Source organism: Camelus bactrianus, chromosome 7, assembly GCF_048773025.1.
Source record: "Camelus bactrianus isolate YW-2024 breed Bactrian camel chromosome 7, ASM4877302v1, whole genome shotgun sequence".
Lineage (NCBI taxonomy): Eukaryota > Metazoa > Chordata > Mammalia > Artiodactyla > Camelidae > Camelus > Camelus bactrianus.
This window is the reverse complement of record NC_133545.1, coordinates 17,736,924-17,761,272: the sequence shown is the minus strand read 5'-3', so window position 1 is coordinate 17,761,272 and position 24,349 is coordinate 17,736,924. Positions and strand designations below refer to the sequence as shown.

The 24,349-nt window shown below is 39.9% G+C and overlaps 1 protein-coding gene across 6 annotated transcripts in view; it reads right to left on the bottom strand.

Annotated features, from left to right (window-relative positions):
* Window positions 1-24,108, bottom strand: part of CHCHD3 (coiled-coil-helix-coiled-coil-helix domain containing 3) — a 257,733-nt gene extending 233,625 nt beyond the window's left edge. For 3 of the 6 annotated variants that reach the window (XR_012508084.1, XM_074367048.1, XM_074367045.1), the window contains exons 1-2: window positions 23,852-24,105; window positions 13,712-13,799 (exon numbers count right to left, since the gene is read on the bottom strand). Coding sequence is in view for 5 of the 6 variants with exons in the window: in XM_074367048.1 (XP_074223149.1) it covers window positions 13,712-13,799; window positions 23,852-23,932 (169 nt within the window). In the remaining variant the exon portion in view is untranslated. Of the gene's footprint in view, window positions 1-13,711; window positions 13,800-18,019; window positions 18,124-23,851 lie in introns of all 6 variants that reach the window. The other 3 variants (XM_074367046.1, XM_074367047.1, XM_074367049.1) reach the window with 2 other exon arrangements.
* Window positions 24,109-24,349: the final 241 nt, after the last annotated feature.

Here is a 24,349-nt window from a genome sequence, read left to right as displayed (position 1 = left end):
CCATCCACTGCCACTATTTAAGTTAAATCAAGGTCAAGTAGATCATATAAGCCTTCCCAAAACAGTGACCTGAAGCACCCCATTTTTAAAGATAGTAGGCAATCATCTGGAGAAAAACACACACACACACACACACACATATATAATGGTAAATGGCCTAAATGATTACATTTGGTGATACAGTGTCAGGAAACTGTTTTATTTAAGTTATTTGATGATCATTTCATTCAAGATTTCTTCTGGATAGACGGCATGATGAATACCACTTGGTTATGATCTTTGTTCATTTTTCAAGAGGGCTAAATTCTGCATGAATGAGCACTCCAGAATAGGTGTTCCCTGCAGTTTCACCAATACTACTAGTTCCTTACCATGCAGAAGGAAAAAAGAAAACCATGTTACACAATTTAAGTGCACATGTTTTATTAATACGTATGCCCTCATAAATGCTTTAGTATAAAACAGTCTTTAAAAATGAAGTACTTGTTAGTGAGAAATACAAGATCAACAAGCAGAAAAACGAACTACATCTCCCTCTCTTGTTCTGAAGGTGACAGAAGAGCACCATTCCTTCCACTTTTCCAGCGCTACGTTATTTCTTTTTATTACGACAAAGAAATGTGTAATTCTCTAAAGACAAACTTCTTCCAAAACTTGAAAAACAAAACTATACTGTTCAAATATACCCAGCAATGCCACTCTGCTGATACTAAAATAACTGACTGCCACGCGCCTTTGACAGACAATGAGGTCACTATGCACAGGCTGCTCAGAAGTCCCTCTTATACTCCCAAGCATCTCTGAAAGGGGTACGAATTCCCAAAGCTCTACTTCACCTACATTCTACTGAGCCAAGTCAAAATTTTAAAACAGAATAATAAATATCATAATGCAAGTCCCCAAGTGTATGTTGCAAACATGGGAACAGAAAAGAGTATGTATCTGAAGGTGATTTTTAAAATTGTGACAAGATTTTAAGTGTTTTAACAGCTGCTTTATTGAGATAGAATTTATGTAGCATAAAATTCACCCATATAAAGTGTAAAGTTTAATGGATTTTAACATACTTGCAGAGTTGTGCAACCATCTGCAGTCACTCCTCTCCCTTGAGACCTGCACCCCCAACAACCCCAGCCCTAGGCAACTACTAATCTACTTTCTGTCTCTGTAGATTTGCTTATTTTGGACATTTCATAAAGTTAGGATCACACAATATGTGCTCTTTTGTGACTGACTCCTTTCACTGAACACAATGTTTCATAGTGTTTTGAAGCAGCTAGGATGCTGATGCTTATGGGTCCTTCCACTCATTCATTCCACTGTCAAGTGTTTCTTGAGCACCTTCCACAGTGAGACAGACATCATACGGTCACAATGAGATCTGGAGGCTTTGAGGTATGAATTCTACCCTCAAAGAGCTTATTGCAGAGTAAAGATGCTAACATAACTATAAATAAGCAACTTTTTCTTAATGTGTAAAGTAGTGATTGCCAAGAGGAAAATATAGACAAAAGAACATATGAGCTTAGAGGAAGGCAAGATAAATAGTTATCAAGAAAAGTTCTGATAAGGCAACCTTTACGCTGATCTCAAACACACACATACACAAATGATTAAAATCAAGTATAATAACACATGGATGGAGACATTTCCTACAGAAGCAAAACCACACTCCTTAGCTCTGTTATTCCACCTATAATTACTCCTTGTACTCTAATCTCCCACTCAGTGCCTGCATTCCAAATAAACAAAATTAGTTATAATTCCCAGAAATCACTAAGCTCATTATGATTCTAACTGCTCCAGCCACCATTTCTTCTCCCAAGAAATGCCCTTCCTCCTTTCCACCGTTCCCCATCATCAAGCCCACTGAGTCTGATGGGTGAACTTCTATCCATCCTTCAATATTCAGCTCAAATATCACCACCTCTTTCATGAAGTTTACCCTGACTTCCCCAGGGAGAGTCGGTCTTTAATCAATTCTTTATGATACAAGTGTATCTCCATTTCAGCTCATTTGCATTGCTCTGCTCTGTTCATCTAGGAAATCCCGGAACTTAGTTGGTACAGTGTCAAGCATATAGCCGGCACTAAATAAATGCTGGAAGAAGGGCACAGAGCACCAAGTGAAAGGCAGAGAGTGGACAGAAAGGTTGGCAGAGTCAACCTGGAGTGTGAAAGAGGGCAGTGCAGTAAGAGCCCTGGACACTATGTTAAAGAGGAAAAAAAGGGAGGACATTTACTGATTACCTGTTATATTTCAACACCTGTACATTATCCCATTTAGTCTCCATGACAGCCATGTGAAATTAGCCTCTTCATCTTATCCTGAAGGAATCTGAGTTAACTTATACAAGATGACACAACCATCCAGCGGCAAAAGCTCTCTGAATACTAAACATACACTATGTGTGTGTGTGCTCAATCACAAACTTCTATTCAGAAACAATTAAGCTACAGCCTTTCCATTTTCTATTTGAAGAAACTGAAGTTAATTTCCTTTGGAATCCCATTATCAAAAGCATACAATCACACTGCATCACTGCCAGCAAAGTAAACGTGGTGATTTCAGTCGGCTTCTGCATCTTTCATTCTGGGTCTGGCTAGTTCAAAACAAATCATGCCTCCTGAGGTACATCAGAAATAACACTGCAGGCTTGAGTACTAACAACAGAGGCTTCTGTACTGTTCAACTAAAGGAGTTCTACTTGGACAAAAAGAAGGTCATTCTCAATCAAAATACAACATGACTCTCAAAAGTTTTAAGTCAAAGTCCTATAAGCAACGAGACAAAAAAAGAGCAATTTTTTTTAATTACTATTTTTAAACTTTTTCTTTGGCATTTTTTGCCAATGTCATTTTTGCAAAAAGATGAATGTGGGTCATGAAACTGGCTATATCAGTAGAGGTATAACGTTCAACAGCACAAGAAAAGAAGAATCAGAAGCAACAATTTATCATTTGTATGTTTATCGGGCTTCATAAAAAATTATTTTTTAATTACACAGCCCAAGTTTTTCCTAAAGATTTTTTATTAAAAAACTAACAAAATGTCAAAGGTCAAAGAATAATCATGAAAAGAGGATTCTAACCTCCCATAATCTTATAATAATTGCTCTAAAAAGTTTCTGAGAAAGAATATTAAAGCAACCTTTTTAGAAAAATTGTATAAAGATGTCACGAAAGCAGCTTATGGGCTCAATCTCATGAAATTGCCAGATAAATCAACACTTTACCTAGAAAAGCTAAAGAAACACATTATGCTAACAGGTACGTAGGGTGCCCTAAAATTTAAACAGAGGATGCTTGCTCGGCCTCATTTTTCCTACCAGAGACAAAGAAGACAGCTGATCGCCTTCGAGTGTGCATGTAGCACACAGAGAGTTAAAGCCACCCCTTCTTGCTAAAGGCACAAGTTTTAAGAAGGAAAATGAATTGGGGACTGTTAGAGGTATTTTATTCAAATAATTATATTCTGTTAAATTAATTTATTTAAATAATTATAAGGACAATATTTAGAGTCTATAACCTAGCTGGTTGCATTAATAAAACAATAAAAATCTTTTGGGTGAACTGTCAATCTCAAATACTTCTTTAATGTTTTTTTATTTAAATCACATCTGTCCTGATTATAGTAACTGATTTTCATATCATTCTTTAGGTTCATCCTCCAAAGTTGACATACAGCAATCCATATTTTAGCTTATTTTTTAAAGTCAGGAGATGACCATTATGTCAACAGCAAGACTAATTACATCTGAAGGACTTAGTAAAACTAGCAAATAAGGTGTAGGGCAACTCTGATATAGTAATAATGAATTATCGTCACATGGCAATAAGGAGGAAACGGGATGTGTTGAGTAAATGCCCATAAAAGCTACACCAAATTCTTCATTTTCCTCTGATCATAGTTAGCGTTTAGCTATCTATACTTCTGAACACACAGGGAAGCCAGCTCCCTGGTCTCCCAGTCCTCCCCTATAGGCCCAAGGGGATGCAGGCAGGGGGTCTTCCTTCCAGTCCTCACCCAGAAGCCAAACCAATCCTCAACACTCCTGAGTTACCAGACACAAAACCCTCAGGCTTCACAGAGTTGGCCCCGGGGCCTTAAGTAAGTGACTGAGAGCAGAGAGACCATCCTTTCAGGAAGAAAAACGTTACGATAGTTGAGTCAGAAGTTGAGATGCAGCCAAATGGAAGAAAAGGTGAAGGGGAGTCCTCAACCCTCTGAGGCTTCCTTTTATCCCACTTTGCCTAATCATCTGACCTCAACAGGTCAATGTTTACCTACAGCAAAGACTGCCCTAAAACTGCTTTTCACCTGAGCAAAAAGAGGTCAACACCAAGGCAACAGAAAGTGCAGAAACAAGTATCAGAAAAGGAGGTCCTGCGAGGACAAATGAGCAGATAAAAGCTTTGGAATCTGAGGGAGAACGGTAAGTAAATCGCAATCCAGCACTGTGTGGTGAGTGCTATGACAGGATATGTGCATACAGGGGGTGGGTGACCCCACAGGAGGCGTATCTAATCCAGACTTGGAGTCAGGAAGAACTTCCTAAGGTAAGTGATTTCTAGGCAGGGGTCTGAACAATGAGGAAGAGTTACAGGTAAAAGGTGGGTGGGAGGCAAGGTGGGCTGCGGTTGGGGTAGACACATGGAGGAACAGTGCTCAGACAGAAGAGACAACATGGTCAAGGACCAAAAGGGACAAGTTCAAGGACTCAAGAACTTCAGTATAGCTAGACAGAGAGTTCAACATGATACAAGCAGGTCTGGGAGATGACAAGGAGACTAAAATGGAGAGGGATCGTGCAGGGCCTTGTGGGCTATGTCTGAGAAATCTAGACTCCACCCCAAGAGGAAGCAGGGAGACTCTCGAGCTTTAAGCAGAGGAATGGCATGACTGGTTTTACACTTTGGAAGGATTACTAGGGCTGCAGTGAGAATAGACTGGCGCACAGACTGAAGGCCAGGACCTCAAGCAAGAGACAAGGTGAGAACAGGCGGGAGAGAGAGGATGGTGGCCAGAGTAGGGCAGCAACACCAGGGATGGGAGAAACTAAGACTGGAAACCATGAAAAGGAAAATGTAGAGAGTGCAAGGCTCTGCTGCTACTCATCAAATGCAGAGCAAGGCCTTTGGGTGTCCCTGAAGGACGCTAGCGACAATGGGGCTGAATCAGCAAAACACAATCAAGTCCCACCAACATCAACACACAGGGCTTTCAGCAGACAAGTGGCTCCCCACCACACAATCCGTGAGGTGTTCTAACTGCCTCAGGCCTTTAACTAAGAAGACAGTTAGTTACTACCCAGGAATTTCAAACTCCAATCATTTGATGCTGGCTAATTAAAACCCATATTTCAATTAATCACTCAGTCAGGGGAACCAGTGCACGCAGAACCAGAACCTTCACGTGCGGCGGCAACTGTGAAAAAGCTTGAAAGGCTTTACTGTAATGCTCTGCATGGGTTTGCAGCGCTTTTCAAGAAATACTCAAGTACAGTGACAGCTGTCAACAGTGTCAAGTGGCCCTGGGGGCAGAACAGGTTTAAAAGAGGACTTACAAGCACTTATTGCTCCCTGGTAGCACTAATTTGGCCTAATACAGAGCACTGGACATGTAATTCTGAATAAACCAGGAAGACAGGAAATGGTAAAGGGATGACATGAAATCCTGGGTCCGATCACACTTTTTAAAATGTTTTTTACAAGGAAAAACATCAACATTAACAACAATAACCTACTATTTGGTTGACAGGTAGAAGGGTCAGTGGATTGATTCTGAACACTTCTGTTTGCAGTATGAAAATATTCTGAAATTCTCTTATTTGAAGAGATCTGGGCCGTCTAGATGATGCCCTCAAAGTCTATCAAATTCCAAGAAAGGCAAAAATATTGCTAATCAAGTGTTTATTTTACAGCTGGCATATTAAATGTAAATCAAAAATGGTGTTTTTATGTATTGTATGCCCTATACTTTGTCATTCATTACAGCTGCTTACATAACCAATGTCTGATAGTTTATAAACCTTGAATCAGGATTATAAAATGTATATGTTACAGCTGTTTTCTCTTTGTAGTTTATGATATATTATTAGTGATATCCATGATTTACTTCATTGTTATGCTCAATAATAACACCTGTTCTATCAGAAAACACAATCCACTATCCCACAATTGACTTTAGTGTCCAAATCCTACTGTAGCAAAAAACAAACAGGAAGGTTCTTTAAAACAGCTTCTCTCAGACAGATGGCACATAAAAAGATGCTCAATATTGCTAATTATCAGAGAAATGCAAATCAAAACTACAATGAAGTATCACCTCACACAGGTCAGAATGGCCATCATTAAAAAGTCCACAAACATAAATGCTGGAGAGGGTGTGGAGAAAAGGGAACCCTTCCAACACTGTTGGTAGGAATGTAATTTGGTGCAGCCACTATAGAAAACAGTATGGAGATTCCTTAAAAAACTAAAAATAGACTTACTATATGATCCAGTAATCCCACTCCCGGGCATATACCCGGAGAACACTCTTAATTTGAAAAGACAGCACCCCCATGTTCATAGCAGCACTTTCTACAATAGCAAGAAAGACATGGAAGCAACCCTAATGTCCATCAAAAGATGAATGGATAAAGAAGTTGTGGTGTGTGTATGTATATGTATGTACATAACTGAATACTACCCAGCCATAAAAAAGAATGAAAATGCCATTTGCAGCAACATGGATGGACCTGGAGATTAAGTCAGAAAAAGACAAGTATATGATATCACTTATACATGGAATCTAAAAAATGATACAAATTAACTTATTTACAAAACAGAAACAGACTCACAGACATAGAAAACAAACTTATGGTTAACAAAAGGGAAAAGGGGAGTAGGGACAAATTAGGAGTTTGGAATTAGCAGTTTAATCTATATAAAATAGATTAAACAAGGTCCTACTGTATAGCCCAGGGGACTATATTCAATATCTTGTAATACCCTATAATGAAAATGAGTATGAAACAGAATCTGTATATGTTATAACTGAATCATGATGCTGTACACCAGAAACTAATACAACATTGTAAATCAACTATACTTCAACTTAAAAAGAGTAAATAAATTAATTAATTAAATAAAGCTAGACCTTAAAAAAAAGCTTCTCTGTTCTTCCCCCTGGTCACTGAAGTTACTTCCCTCCAGATCCTGAGTCCAGTGGCCCCACGGCATAACCGTATTTCTCACCTACAGTATGCAATACACCTAAGAAAACAGCTGCTTATTTCTAGTAACTTAGGAACAGGTGGGGAATATCTGGCCCACCTGATTTCATAACACTTGAAAGCACTAATGGGAAGTAAATTAGACAGTCACAGGGCAGGGGCCTCTGAAGATTTAATAAAAAAGCAGCTGAGGTCAGTGGTCAGTCAGTTCGCTAAGAAATCAAAGGGCAGAAGCTCCAAGCCACAGAAAACTACTGGAAGGTGCGACTCACTGACATTTCAGGACCTACCAAGCTTCTCTCTCTGTAATCCCGTTCCTATTCTGCTGCAGCTTTTGCTTTTCTGTGGGACTCCCCTTTCAACCATCCCAAAATACCATGGAATATACACTATATTGTCAATGATCTGTTTCATTTTTTTTACTTTTCTATGCTCTCTTCTCAATTTCAAAACAGAGTGAGTTTAAATTTGTGCTGGTTTCTTAAAATAAATACATCACAGAGTGGTGAATCAAGTGGCACAGGGGAAAGCACTCTAGCCCAGGGGGAGAAAGGACAGAAGTGTGACGTAGCCACAGCCGCCAAATCCACATCTGCCTCTGACACTTGTTCCTCGACCATGTCGCAGCCGTCTTCCCTACCTGCAATTTCCAAGTCCCGCTGTACATGAGCCTTCCAGGAACCCAGTTGTACCATTTCACCTTCCCTGCCCAGAAAGCATCTGCTTTACTCTCCACAGACCTCAAGCAGTGGAGGACAACGGTGGGTTTTTTTGTTTTGCTTTGTTTTGATATAGAGCCACTTCAGGACAAACAAAAATGTTTATGGGGATGCTCACTTTTTCATGAAAATGAAAATTGTTTTATTCAGTCCTGTGGTGTAAAACATATATTCTTACCAGTTAGATTTGTTTGTTAAATATAAAAATATCAATGAGAAAATCAGCACTGCATTTTTAGCCATAAAAATGTTATTAACATCTGAGTATATCTGAAAAGTAGCAACTAATGCAACTTTCTAAATCCGCATCCTAAAATTAAATGAAACTGCTCAGTAACCATTAGGGCCTACAAGATAAGATAAAACTGTAATTTTCCCAGCCTTCCCACCCGTGAGACCTGCTACTGGAACTCCTATCTGGTCTGTGTACTAACCCCACCAGGAACACCATCAGCACCAACACCCCCATCCCTCTTATCCTCAAGGTTTGGCTAAGGTCCACTTCCCCTGATGGCCAGCCTGTCCAAGCTCTTGACCTTCTTTCTCCAAAGTCCTAAAGCATTTTCTAGACCTCTTATATATTCTGTCTCACTTACCTATTCAATCACCTACTCCAAAATATTAACTGAGCAAGTGAAGGGTACTACATTAGTACTACATTCACTACACTATAATGATAAACATGCTTTCACCCAACCAGTAATTCCTTGAAGTAAAAGATCACAGCCATGCTAATACTTGTTAGACTGATGGAACTAACGAGTTCAACTATCCACTAAATGTAGACTGTTTATGGATTTATTTTTAAGAATGGAATATACTAACTAGAGAATTTGATTCAGATCATACCTTTAAAGTAAAAGTGTATACATTTCTTCCTTTTAGGAACTGTCAGGCAAACTATTTCAGTATATGCAAAAGAAAGCACTGTTGAAACACTGGCATCAACAAAATTTCACATATTAAAAGGTGGAAACCAGGATATTACAACTCCCTTCAGTTCTTGTAACTCACTCAAGTCAAAGGAACAAGTGTAGCGTGTTACTGTGAACTCTCCCTACACTGTTAGGTCTAAATGAGCCTTAAAGAGCTGTTTAAATATAATAAGGAGGGCCAGATTCCGGGAGAAAAATACATAGAACATATAGATGCATCTGTTTCCCTAAATTGGCTGTTTAGTTTGGGCTGTGCTGTTTCCTGCTTAAATTGGTTTCCTGCAATTTGTTAAGGCTGCCAAATACTTAGCGATCTCAGTGATGCACTTAACACAAATCGGCAAATCTTTATTTTTCCCAGTGACAAGAAATGTACAGAGAAACCTGCACGGTGAGTATAATAATAAAATTGAGGTCATTTGTCTTTTTTTCCAGATTCATCATTTTCATCTAGTGGCTTAGGAAACCAACAAACAGACTCCCAGTATCATTTCCTGCCTGGTTTTTCGTATTGATTTGGGAACAAAGTTTCTGCAGCATCAGATAGGATTAAACATGAGCGGTCTGCCCTCACTATAAAGGGCAGAAAAACTAAAGGATCAAGGAGGAAAGGAAAAAAATCGATATCCAACATGGATTTTTAAAATCAAATTATGCAAGATGTTAATGAGAAGGTAAGTTTTGTATAAGATATCTCTTGCACTATATGCAAGGTATTCCCTTATGCTAGCCTTAAAAAAAAATTCTGGTAAACCAATGTAGTTTAGATAGCACATAACAAAGATTCTGATGCAGCAATGACACAGTTAAATTCTTTAGAGCACGTTCATTTATTAAAGTGGCATTATAATCTGCTCTGTGTCACACAGTACACTATTTTGCCTGAATAGTCTTACATGCAAATACTGCAACGAGTCATTGATCTGGTTCAAGGTTTGGGGAAAAAATATATTTTGAGTAAAGTCTTTAGAGGAAATGACCTTCTTACAGAATAAATTATATTCTCAAAACTATATATATGACAAAATATAGTATTAGTTCCTATATACAGAAATCCTGGAGTTCTCAGCCCATCAACTATGCCCTATATTCACACATATGAACAGCCCAGGGCTGGTATGAATTAAAGAGTCCTTCAAGGAAGAAAAGCATTTTAACAAATATTAAAAATTCAACTCACACTTAAAATATAATTTGCTTGACAGTGAAAAATGTAGAAAAGGCTGATGACATTTTTATCAGTATTATTTTTGTAGACTTGAAAAATTACTTCATAACCCATCTAAATTATAAATCTTAAAATTATGGGGTACTAACTAAAACTCCAAATGAGACAAATGCAGAAGAGAACAAACTTTAAGGCTTTCTACTTTTACAAATATATTTTTTTAAACTTTTAGGAGAATAAATCTTTGTTACTTTACACAATCATAGTCTAATTGCATTATTAACCTAAAGGCAAGATAACTTCAAAATAAAATGCCAAATCTTACTTCTTTTCTTGGGTTGGGTTTGAATGGGTAAGGGAAATACACTCAAAGAGCCTGCGCTATTAGCTTTGTTGAGCTTTTCTCACATCACAATGCAGACAGAAAAAGCAAGTATTTGTACGGCATATGAGGGTACACCAGCTACTCTGAGTCTAAGAAACCAACTGATCTACAAACACAGGTTAGGAAGCGGTGCTAAAGACTGAGGTTAAGATAGCAGAACTCAGGGAAATATTCCCTGAAGTTTCCATTAACCTACAATCCTGGGGGAGCTGGGATGTGGAAAAGGCAGGAAACAAGGTTCACAAATACACAGAGCTGTCTAGCTCCATAACCTCAGTCACCACATCATTAAAATCATTTGATGAAGCTCACAAGGCCAAGCATTGATATATTCTAGGCTCAAGCTCTGGAACAGAACTTTGTACAATAAAGAAAATGTCCTATAGCTCTACTGTCCAATATGGTAGCCAATAGCCACATGTGGTTACTAAGCATTGAAATGTGACTAGTGTGACTAAGGAGCTGAAATTCTTATTGCATTTCATTTTAATTAATTTTAACTTAAATCTTAACAGCCCCATGTGACTAGTGGCTACCACGTAGAGAACGTAGTTCTAGCCCAACCAACAAAACATAAGGAGGCATTCAAAGAGTTTCCAGGGCCTGGGCTTGTCATAGACCAAAAAGTTCATGAGTCATGTAAAACCTAGAAATGAGAAGGGATGGATACCTCAGCACAGCCAGAACTTCCTACAATGTCAGTGTCATGTTCTGCAGGCCACACGACGAGTGTTCACAGAAAGCCTCCCCATCTACACCCACTCTCTAACAATATCAGTTTAAGAATCCAACACAAGAAGGAAAACACCTCCTCTCCTTCAACTCACTACTGGATGAGAGGCAATATGGGAAAAAACTAGAAGAACCAACACTCACTTATAGATAGAAGGTGCTTTCCTAAACTCAAGCAGAGCATCACTAAAAGGCAGCTCTTTCCCTCCAACTAGTTTCTATCACATCCTTTCTACAAAAGAAGCAAGGTGCCATTCAAATTATAATGAAGTAGAGTGGTTACCAGTAACTGCTCTAGAGGCAAACAGACTTGAATTCAACTATCACCTCCATTGCTTATCAGCTGTGTGACTTTGGGGATGATAATTAATAACCTCAAATCTCAGTTTCTAAAATGGCTTAATAAAAGCACCTTTCTCACAGGGTTACAGGAGTTACATGAGATAAGAAAAGGATTTAACAGAGTACGTGACACATGATAAACATTATTTAAGTGTTACCACTATTTCATCATCATTCTATCTCCTTAATGCAGTACACAGAAATCTACCTAGAACAAATCATATTTTAGATTAAATTCCAATTTTAAAAATATCCATATATCAGAAGATAATTCTGGAAAAGCAGAAAGGGACCAGTTATGGTATACCTCAGATGCCAAGAAAAGCAGTTCAAATTATCTTCTAAGTACCATGGAGACCTACCACTGAGATGTGATATGAACTGATTTATTTTTTTAAGATTGCTGAGGCCACTGCGTGTATGGCAAAGCACAGAGGGGGAGACAAGAGTGGAAGCAGTAAGCCAGTTAAGAGGTTTCTGCAAAAGACAAGGTAAGAGATGATGATTTATCTTGACTGGAGCTGCAGCAGTGAAGATGGACGTGAAGGAACATACCTGAACAAACCTGAACATATTTTAGAGATGGATTTGACAAGAGTAGCTAATGGCCTAATATAAGAACTAAGGAAAAGAGGAAACAAGGATGAATCCCAGGTTTGGGGCCTGACCACCTGAGCCGTTTACTGGGAAAGATGGAGAAGAGAAGCAACCCTGAAGAAGAAAAGGTTTGTTTTAGGTAAGTCAAGTTGAAGACAGCTCTAAGTGGAGATTTCAAGGAGGCAGTTTTCTAAGTCGAGTTTCAGGTAGGGGTCAAAAGTAGAGATAACATTTTGGGAGTCAAAGGTATCTACATAATGATTCAAAAGTCATACAATTTAAAGAGATTACTTGGTGGAAATCAGCAAAGAAGACTTGACTGAGGATACAAGTAAGGTGGGAAGAAAACCAAGAGTGTGGTCCAGAAGCCAAAGAAAGGGTTTCCAGCAAGCAAGGAGTAGTGACTTTCTATGTAACCTTAATGAACTATGAACACTTCCTAGTGCTCCTATTAAACAAGACACTTCAAAAGGACAAGAACTATTTCTTACTCATCTTGGTACCTTCCGCTCTAAACATCATCAGAAGCTTAATTCATGGTTACTGACTTAACGATCAGTAAGAGGGTCACAAGTGTCCCCAAGTAAACGGCATTTGGGCAGCATCTCATCTTTCGCAAAGTATTTCAGTCTATAGCCAGATTTACCACACAATGTCCCTTTCTAATAAATAATGAAGATTCTCATTTAGTCCAAGTTTAATCATTCCAACTATTTTCTCATTGCCATTTCACCAATAAACAACACGTCCATACATCAACAAAAACAGTGCCAGACACACAGCAGGTACTCGATAAATATTAGTTGGATGAATAGATGGACAGGATAGGGGAGAGGAAAGGAGAGAGAAATAATCTTCTTATCCTGCAGGATCCACAGATAAAATAACACTTAAAAGTCCTCTATGGATTTTATTTAATACCATATTTTCATCAATAAATGAGACTAACTATGAAGGAATAAACTGTTTATAAACTTAGAAGAAGTCTATTAGAAAGTAAAATCATTAAAGATACTTTACCATCTGGAAACAATAAATCAATATTTTCTAAGTCCAATTTCTATTTATAAGTATTTACTCCTAAACCTCTCATATCCCTATTAATAACTCATTTTACACAAAAAGATATGAAATAACCTTCCAAAACCTAACAGAGGATTCAGGTGCTGGAAGAGAAAAAACTTTCCATAGACTGCTTTGAAGTAGATTCTATGTTTAGTGCAAAACATGTTAAAAGAAACCCTCGTACACAGTCAGCCCTCCATATCCAAACAGGTTCCACATCCACAGATTGAAAATATTCAAAAAAAAAAATTCCAGAAAAATCCCAAAAAGCAAAACAAGAATTTGCCATGCAGGCAACTATTTACATAGTGCTTATACTGTATTTACAGTGTGTTTAGGTATCATAAGTAAACCAGAGATGATTTAAAGGATATGGGAGGATGTGCGTAGGTTATATGCAAATACTACAAGGGAGGATTGCATTCCCTATAAAAAGCCAAGCATCCAAATAACGAAAGACAGAACTGCAGAAGAACCTGACTATCAAGTGAACTCTCACCACTTATAATTTTTCTACGAAGAACTCAGAAATTAAAATTCTGAAATACCTGAGGCACCATAAGTACCAGAATACCGCTGAGACTTTGGGCCAGATGTAGAAGTTTCCTTCATTCGATCAATCACATTTTCCGAAAGCTGAAAAAGCAACATCAAAATAAAATCAATTATAAAAGAACAAGAGAGAAAACAGCACAATAGTATCCAAGTAATTTAGTCATCCATATCACTATGTATAACAAATGGCCTAAAGAAATTAGACTAACTCTAATAGCCATAAAACTAAAAGCAAGTAAGAACAGTTTTAAGATTTCAAGATGCACCCCACAGCACTACTTCTTTATTTCTTCTAATGCACTGCTAATTGCTCATTATAAGTAACTCTTTCCCTCATTTTATACTGTGCTCTAAATTGTTATCTCTGAGAAAATGTAAGCCATCAGAACTCCTTCAACTTCCCTCCCCCATACTACAAATTAATTTAGGCATGCAGCAGGCCTTAGCTCCTTCCTTCCGTCCAGTCCCACAGGAAATGGTGTCCCTCCCTCCCTCCTGGTCAAGGCTAACCACAAACAATTCCTCTTTCAACAGATTTTATTATGGACCAACTTTGTGCCAGGAACTAGGATAGACTTTAGGTATTCAACAGGCATTAAGATGCCTAAAGTGGAGCAGAAGAAACAGACAATCATCATGCATTTAAATATAATGTGAAGGGTGATACTTAAGTCAGTCTGCCCATAATAGCATAATGGGCAGATGGGCAGGGCATCGAGAAGGCTTTGGGAGTGAGGCTGGGCATGGAACTGGGGCTGAGAAGGACAAACAGGACTTAGGAAGAGGAGTAGGATAAGGGTACTCTAAGAAGAGGGTACCACATGATAGTATAGTTAAGCAACAGGGCTTCCCAGCACTAGACAAGTGGAGATATCAAGCAGGCAGCTGGCAACAACACGGAGGCTCTGAGGAACTCAGGCCTGGAGATTTGAGGATCATCACCCCCTCCCACCCCTGTTACTTTTATATCACCCTTTTTTATTTCCTTTATAGCACTTACCACTATCTGATGCTTTCTTGTTTATTGCCTGCCTTTCACACTAGGAAAAAAGCTCCAGGAAAGCAAAGATTTGGCTGTCCTATCGATTATTATATCCCCAGAGCCTCAATAAGCCTGGTTAATTGAATGAATGGTTAAATAAATGAAACAATACGAATGAATGACAGATGGCTGAAGCAGGAAGCTGGGGAGAGGGCTAAGTGAAAGAGAAGGTGGAAAGGGAAATAAGACTTTAGATTTTGAAGGCTCTCAGTAAATCCTTCACGTTAGGGAGTTTGAACTTGACCCTGAGGGCAACTGGGCACTACTGAAGGATTTTAAGCAGGATAATGACACCATCAGACTTACATTTTAGAAAGATCACTCTAGCTACAGTATGGAAAACAAATTGGAGGGGGACAAGAACAGAAGCAGGAGGATCCCTGAAGGAGACTAAAGAACTAATTAAATATATGTCCACACAAAGACTTGCACAGCAATGTTCACAGCAGCATCACTCGTAACAGCAAGAGTGGAAACAAACATCCATCTACCAGTGAATGGATAAACAAAACATTATACATCCATACACTGGACTACAATTCATCAATAAAAAGAAGTTCTGCTATATGCTACACCACAGATAGACCTAAAAAACAATTAAGTAAAGGAAGCCAGACACAAATGCCACATACTGTATAATTCTATTTACATGAAATGCCCAGAAAAGGGAACATTATACAGGCAGGAAGTAGGTAAGCCTAAGGCTGGGAATGGAGATTAACTAGAAATGGGCATGAGAGGTTGTACTAGGGTGATGAAAATGTTCTAAAATTGGACTGTGGTGATGACTGTACAACTTAGTAAATTTATTAGAAAGTGTTGTACACAGAAAGCAGGCTGATTTCATAATACATATATTACACAACAAAATTGTTAAAAAAAAGAAAGCTATTTACATAGTCATCCATGGAGAACATATTCAAAAGATATTAAGGATTTAAAATAGCTAACATTCACTGAGTGCTTTATTATGTGCCAGGCACACTCAACAAAGCACTTTACTCATTTAATCCTTAACATCCTATGAGATACTTTATCTCCACTGTATAGGTGAGGAAACCGAAGCACAGCCAGATTAAATAACTTGCCCTGGATTTTACAGGCTATCAGTAATGGAGCTGGGATTCAAACCCAGGAAGACTGGCTCTCAGGGTCACACTCAGGCGCTCCCCTTCACCACCAGGGTCAGTGTCCGACAAGATGTGGGTGAAGCAGAAATCGTCAAGGTTTCCAGGTCAAGTAACAGGGTGAGCCCCTTCTTACAACCTCTAGGACCTCCTTCCAATTTCAACTTCCTTAACTCACCACTATCTGGCTTGTAACCCAATAGAGCAGAGAAAGTGCTCCGGTAAAAGTCACCAATGACCAAATAAATAACCTTTTATATTTATACTAAAAATCTTCTATAAAGCAACCAGTTTATATGACTTCCCTTCAGCAGCAGTGACCTCTGCTCACTCCCCTCTTCTGGAAACCCCTCCCTCGGCTTTCCCCGACATCCCCATTCTGGTTGTCCTGGGACTCCAGCTGAGTCTTATCTCTTTTGCAGGCTCTCCCTCCCCTGCTTACCCTTAAATGCTAGGGGCCTCCATGCTCTTTGCCTTCATATTCTCACTCTACGTGCTCTTATTGGAACTCTCATTCACTCCCTTGATTTTTAACTGCTGTTGATAAATTAATGAATTCTAAATCTAAATCCATTATCTCTAGCCCAAGACCTATACCCTGAGAATCAGACCTAAACATTGAATTGCCTAAGAGACACCTCCCCTGGGACAGACCACAAGCACCTCAAACCCAACACATCCCAAACCGAATTCATGTTTGCCAAAAAAAACCCTCTTTTACTCTTCCTTTCCTTATCTCATTAATGACACCACCTCCATCAACTTCCTAAATCAGAACATAGGACTTGTCCTCAACTCTCCTCTCTCCCTCATTCCCTGAGCCATGGCTTCCTCAACCCCTAAACATTTAATGAATTCATCATCTCTTCTCCCCATTTCCTCTGCCCTAATTCATGGCACCATCAATATTTCTCCTAAAATGCAAATCTGATCATGGTAACTCCCGGCTTCAAATCCTTCTGTAGCTACAGGACCCAAACCAGAATGGAGGCGAGACAACAAAGGGAGAGTCTACAACTCAAAGGCTGTGATCTTTGAAAGAAAATCCATGACTCCTTTCTTGGAAGAACAGTGGAAGTTAGGAAAGAGAGTGCCAAGGGAATTTCTATTTGAAGCTGCGTCTTTTCTGACAACTGACAGCCACTGAGACTGTTGCTGAAATTCCTCTGCAAAACTGAGATACATCTTAGGAAAATTCCTTTAAGACTGACTCCAATCCTCTCAATTCACAGGTGAGATAAAAAGGGATCATAAGTAACCTCCAGCAACAGGACCGTAACTAGTAACCCCCATTCTCTAGTTCAGTGCTTTCTCTACTGTTAAACAGGATACTCCTTAATCCCACACAATAAAGTAAAACTGTATCACTTCCTCTTAAGGAGATAAAATGACCCTTATTAAATTTTAGAATCTTAAAGCTATTTTAATTGATACACAATTTATATAAAGTTTACTCAATATATTATACTACATTATATTCAATGTACCATATTAACATAGTATGCTGTAATATACTATGTGTACTTTAACAAATATACACTATGTATTATACTATCATATACATATATTATGTTACACATGTAATATAGTTTTGTGTTTAAAGCTAATACACATGCCAATTTGACAGGTATAATTTTATATTTTAATTTATACTTCTGTAAGTCCAAGAAATACAACAACACTAAATGTTTATCTATCAGAGTGCTAAAAATCAAGTATTAGTTATAAACCTTCATCCTGCAGACAGGCCACCCTTACACCTAAATACCATTTCATCTACTTCTTATCAAAATTCATGCTTTGTCATTATCTATTGCTACTTTCAAAATTAATACCACAAAAAGTCCTTCCAGTCCCTAAAACAGCCTCAAAAGCATCATTCCTAGGGAGTAAAACAAGAAGCTGGCCCAGAATAGGGGAGGCAGCACTGGCCGCCCACTGGCTATACAGCCCTAGGAGAGTCACTCCATAGGCCTCACTTTCCGCACCCAAAAACTGAGATAATAACACCTACCCCTGGAGTCACAAAGCAAGGATCGCAGATGCACTGCAAACTGTAAAGTGCTACACAAATATTTGGGAGAGTTATCACTACTACAGCTCCAGCCATTGGGCTTCAACAGATCACTCACCTTGGTTCACTCTCACAGCTCCACCCGAGTCAGTGCTGAGCGCCTTCTCGCGTGGTGCATGAGGACCAGGCCTACAGCTACTGCCAGAAGCCGGTGCGTAAGTCCTGGTACGAGAATATAAGGTGCCCATTTATCCCTATCTATGCTCTTTGGGTAGTAAAAGTGCAATGTCTCTTTCAATTTAATCACTAATTATTTCTTGTTAACTTTTTATTTGTGTGGCTTATCAGATGCCTCAAAATTTGCTACTTAATGTCAAATTCTGACATCAATTCAAAACATTTCCCCATAAGGTCTTTGGTTCGATTTACATCATCCAAAGGAACACAGTTCATTTTTTAGGTTAACAAACATGTTGTAGGGTTGCCTTGGGAGTCACTCTTTTTTCTGTCCTCGCAATTATTCATAAGCATATTCTCAGGCCCCTCCAAGAGAGCACCCACGGCAGCCTACAGCCACGTCTCTGCTTACTCTAAGCATGATCTACCCTCTCCCCCGTCCTGTCACAACTATGCTGACAGAAGGCAATAGCCAGGCTATCCTTTGTATCTCAAGCTAACACCAGCTGAGCTCACCTTCCAACTGCAGTAATAAGGTCAGGCCTGCCCACTCACCTGATCTCCTCTGTGAACTGGAAGGTGACTCACCTGTGAAACAGCTGGCAAGATTTAGAGATGCTGGCCCAGATTATAAACAATTTGTAGCCAGAGATCAACTCTTCTTCGTGATGCAAACGGACCGAAAAAGGGGTTAAAGGTACAACACAAGCTTCTGTAAGTGCTGGACAAGGAGCCTCTGTATAAGCAGCAACTTCTTTAGGAAACATCTTTCCTTAAACAGGGTAACTCCTTTAGAAAAGCTTTTTTCCTATTTAAAGATCTATACCTACTAGACCGGGTTTCCAGACAACTCTGGAATCTCAGTCAAGGCAAATACCAAGTGCAATTTACAGAAATGGTTTGTAGCAAAGAAAGGTAAAATAACCCACACACTAATGCTAGAATTATACCCTGAGGTACATGGTTTCGGGAGTCTATGGGTAAATTCCTCAATTGGATGCAAAACTGTCAGCTTATTGCACTGTTCTGGGCAGAACCCATAGCTTACAGATTTACATTAGTCTGTGAACTAAGTTAAAAACCACTGTTCTAATACAAGGGAGAACCAAGAGAAGGGGGCCAACCAGCAGAGCAGAATCCACCCTGTCCTCCACTGCTCCTAAAGACAAACTGAAGTAAACGGGGGGCTTGCCAATGGTTGGTCTGTCCAACTCCCCATGCCAACCTGTGCCCCAGAGAAGAGGAAAAGATGTGTGTCATCTCCCTACTCATCCTCCCCACCCACCTTGGTTGGTCTTATCTAAAAGCAACACAAACACCTGACTCACCGACCCAGAGTCCAGTATGTTCTCAGAAACAAGAGACTTGGTGAGCCAGACAAAGAAAGTACTTCTGCTTCTAAGGAGCGGAGTAAAAGGAGGAAAAGAACTCCTTTTAAGTTGCCCATCTCCAAGAGGTAGAGACAGGAACCACATGAGACAAAAACAAATCAGACCCTCCCCTCAGTAAGTTTTTCTCAACTTCCTCCAGATGTCTCTTATTACGCTGCTGAAAGGACACAGACCCATTTTTCTCACATGGTCCTCTTTCCCTGCAGCACAGGGATTTTTTTTATGAGACTACTGATTTGCTTTCCAACTACCATTTTAAGACATGCTTCAAAAAACCTGCATTATTTGGAAGCAATTACTCGCAAATACTTTTGGGGGGAGCAGGGGATGCCAACTATCTATATATACATGTATGTAAATGTCAACTTTAGCTTATGTTTGTAGTTTACCACTTGCATTTCTCTGCATTTGTTATTAGTGGAAACCATGAACTTCTACTGTCTGTATAAAATCCTAGAAAGCTTAACATGGCAATATATCCAAGAGATTCATGGACTCTAAAGTGGAAAGGGACCAATCACCTACCTCGACAGCATTCCTCTACACTCCCAATGACTGAATGGATTTGTAGCCTCTGTTAATGTACTCTCTCCAGGATCCTTAATCACATCCAACATTAAATAATCTCTTCACTTAGGGGCTCTCAATTGCCAATACTTCCCAAAGCACAAGTTGTGTTCCGCATAAGTATCCTTACCACCATCACTGGCTCCTGTGAATTTCAGCTTGCAACTTCAAGGCCAGTTGCAGAGATTAGTTTATGCCTGGAAAGCAGGATAAATACTACTTTGAAAATGATACTTATTGAAGTTGACATTTGCTCTGGAAGAGTTCACTCACAGCTTTGATGTTTGAGATAAACTTGTGAAAGGCTGAGGGGAAGGCACACTTTCCAAGCAGGCACAGCAGGTGCTCAGAAAAATCCTATTAAGCACATGTAGTATGAGTAATCAAAAGGCTTGGTCTTTCTCTCACAAGAGATTTATTTTAGACTTGGAGGAGAGGGCAAGACAAGAGGGTCACCCTTCTTCTAATCCATGAGTTGTTTCATATTCAAAGTTGGAATCAGGTGTAAGAATACAGGTTATTTTATGGAAGTTGGGGGAAAGCTGTGAACTGTTAAGGATGGGGGGGGGGAGCAACCTATAAATACCAGGAAAATAACCCCTGGTAAGTGAGAAGAAACTTTATAAACTTAAAAATGTAACTAAGTCCTTTAACTGCTAGCTCTTGAGGACCTCAGCAAGAAAAATCTGGGAAAAATGGTCTATTGATAAATGCAGCCTAGTTACGGAAAGGTTTACGTTGTTTACCAAGTGCTACTCCTCGTATATTAAGATAAATGAAGATGAAATTACTATCCTTATCAGGGGGACACAAAATTGGTTTTCTAGCAGTGACTGAGTATGTTACATTGTTGGTACACTCTTGTTCTTACAAGTGATGGCACAAATGTCAGACAACTGGGCAAATTTGGCACGTTTTCCTCAGCCAAGTTGAACTAACCTATCCACAATTCAACACTGAAGTTTGGGCCTTATTAGCACTGTTTTAATCAACTGAGCTAAAAACAGCAGCTCACTTATGATACTGAGACTGTTGCTTACCCCTCTCCATGCCTCAAGAGAAACAAAATGATGGTTTCAAGCCAAGAAAAATATAAAGATCACCTTAAAAACAGCTACAAAACACGCAGACAAAAAAAATCACACCGGCAATCAGCCATAGAACTCAGAAGTCCCATTCCCTAGTCCACAACCCTCAGGTACACTTGTCCAAGCAAAACATGCTCGTATTTTCATCTATTATTTTCAGTTCACGTAGGTTTACATATTCCCTTGAACAGCTCCAGTAACAGCTACTACCCATACAAGTTCTAAACACTGTCAAAGTACCAGGCACCGTGCTAGATGCTGGCATACACTATGTCAAATTCTCACGAATAGTGCTTGACACAGTAGTATCACTAGTAGGACACATTATCAGATATATTCAACAGGGAAAACAATCAAAGTGACTTGTCCAGGGCCACACAGCTAGTGAGAGGCAGAGCTAGGACCAAACTAAGGTCTGCCTGGTTTCAAAGCACATGCTCTTTCCACCACAGTACACAGCACTTCCAAAGACTCTTAGAACATCAGATGCCTAAGGAACCCTATCATATTAATAACAGCTGCCTTTGGTTAATCTACGATGTGCCCAATGCTTTAAATACCTGACCTCATCTTCTTACCACAATCAAGAGATGATATTCCCCTTTGGAAATAAGGAAATATTAGAGAAGTGCAAGGCCACAGACTAGTAAATGCCTAGTCTGAGATTTAACTGAGGTCTGTTTAACTCCAACCTGATGTTATTTTGACCATGACCTCAAAGAAATCAGAATGACTCCAGAGTAGTCAACAATTCCACAGCATGCTATTGTTAAGGGAAAGTGCAATGGGCTGAGTATGGCTACAGGAAACTTACAGTGCCACTAGACTCACAGAATTTCAGAAATGGAAGAGATAGAAATCTTAGAGGTGTACTCAAGCCTCATCATTCTGCAGGTGAGAAAACTGAAGCTCAGAGATTGAAAGTCACCTTTGAAAAAAGATGTAAAGCAACAGGGAGAACACTGCAAGGGCACTCCAGGTGAAGGGTATAAACTCAAGAAAAGAGAAGCACAGAGGTCAAAATGAGCATGGTGTGTGCTTGAACTATAAGAATATACAATGTACTCTATGAAAAAGAAAAAATAAAAGAACATTTCCACCAAGCTGAGTGGCCAAAGGACATAGCTTCTTTTCTTAAAAGTTTTTTTTACGAGGCTTTTGACACAATCTCTCCATTAAATCTAGTTATCAACCCTTTTTCTTATTTATCCTATTTAACCTTATCTAATACTTGATATGAACCTCTGTGCTATGGCCCAATTTTCTTTTAATTTTGTTTGCTGTCATCACTGTACTAGAGCATGAGAATATGGATTTATACATTTTTCTAGCCAACATCTTCTCGCCCAAAACTTACTTTGCTTTTTCTTACTTTTGTTTCTTTTCACCCTCTGGTGTGGAAGATGCAAAGCCTAAAGGCAAGATGAAACAAATCTCTGCATAAAACTCAAGAGTTCACAGAAATTTTTATTTTACTCCAAAGAGTACCAACTAAACCATAACAGTGCAAAGAATGCAGCCTCAGACATTTTATTACAAAATGTAGTACTGCTTTTAATTAGTGTGATATAAGGATATGCTCATCACAGACCAAATACTGAGTTCAACAGTCTGAGTTTCTCTAAGGAAAGCTTTAATAAATTCTTCTCAAGGTAACAGCTTCAGAGCAAGAATTTTTAAACACTTTAAATATTTAAGAAGTTTTAATTCCTAGTAACAAATGCTAAAGACAATTTACATACATTTAATTTACTTATGCTGGTTGTGTAATGACAGAGGAGGAAAAATGGAAAATGGTATATAACTTTCTGAAATCAAATAGCTTTATTTACTAGGCTCAGGAGTCATACTTTCAAAATTGTGAGGCTCCAAATTCAGGTGCAGCAGAGAGTGTTAATTAAGATAATGCTGGTATACTGACACCTTGGAGAAAAATCAAGTTTTCAGTTTATGTATCAAACAAATGCAGGGGAGCATTTAAAAATTCTCTCCAGTGTCTCCGCCGGAACTGACTGTACTACTTCCAGTGGTATAACAACTTGTTTGCAATCCTATCTCAAGTCCTACCAGACTGGCAGACGCTAGGCTTGAAGCAACTGGGCCTCGTCCAAAACCTAGGCACTGCAGATCACAGAGGAGATGCCTGGGAGAGTCAAGTTGTTGAGCCAAAGTAGAGGGAGAAGCCAAAAGTCACCTGAGACAGGCCAGAGAAGTCTAAGGTGTGTGTGCATGTGTTGGGGGAATGGGCGGTATCTGAGAGTACTAACTGACAGAGAAGAGATAAATGGTTCCTTAAAACGCCAATTCATCCTGAGTGAGGTAATGTGGGCAATGCAAAAGCAAGGTTTGGCTCCTGAACCCAGGAGACCACAGACAAGACTATTTCACAGATGGGTACAGTAGGGTAAGGGTTTCAAATAAAGTTCCGCAAGTAGTAAACAATGCGGTCAAGACTGGCCTCCGAGCCCTTGCAGGGTCTAAATCAATCTGGCATCCCCCAGCCGCCCCGGCACAGTGCTCAGCACTTGGCAAACAACCAGGAACTATCTCAGAAAGAATGTCCCAAGTCTTGATAAACTTCAAAGTTCTTTGCAGAGAACTCGGCTTCGGGCTGGACAACACTCGGGGAGCCGGACGGGGGAAACCAGTCTGAGCGAGACCCGGAAAAGCCGGAGGTTTAGGGTCCGAGTCCGAGTGCTGGCCCTCCGCCCGACCACTGCCACTCACCCGGATGCCCTTCACCACGGTGATGTTCTCATTCTCGTCCGCCTCAAAGGTGACCCGGCGGGTGCTAGCCGTCCCGCCCATGGCTTCTGTTTCTGCCTCCACAGACACTTAGCGCGGCCTCACGAGCACTACAGGCCCCACGCGCACACACGCGCGTGGACGCGCCCGGACTCTCGCCCTGCACAGCGGGAGCAAGGCCACGACCCCGAGAAGCAAGGAGAAGGCGCGGGTCCTGAGCTCCCGCCTCTTCCTGTCACGCGCCAAAACAAAAATGCCTCCGGTTGGTCGGAGATACAAACGGCCCGCCTCTTCTCGGCAGAAGCGCTCGGGTTGGTTGGCGCGGACCCGGATGCTATGGCAACAGGCAGTGTTTGACAAGGTTTCCGGATCCCCTGGGTATCTTGGGAATTGTAGTCTCCGTCTGGCGCGATGAATGCTGGGACATTCTCGCCTTCAAATGGAGAGCGCCCCGGGAGCATGGCCTTATGGGAGTTATGG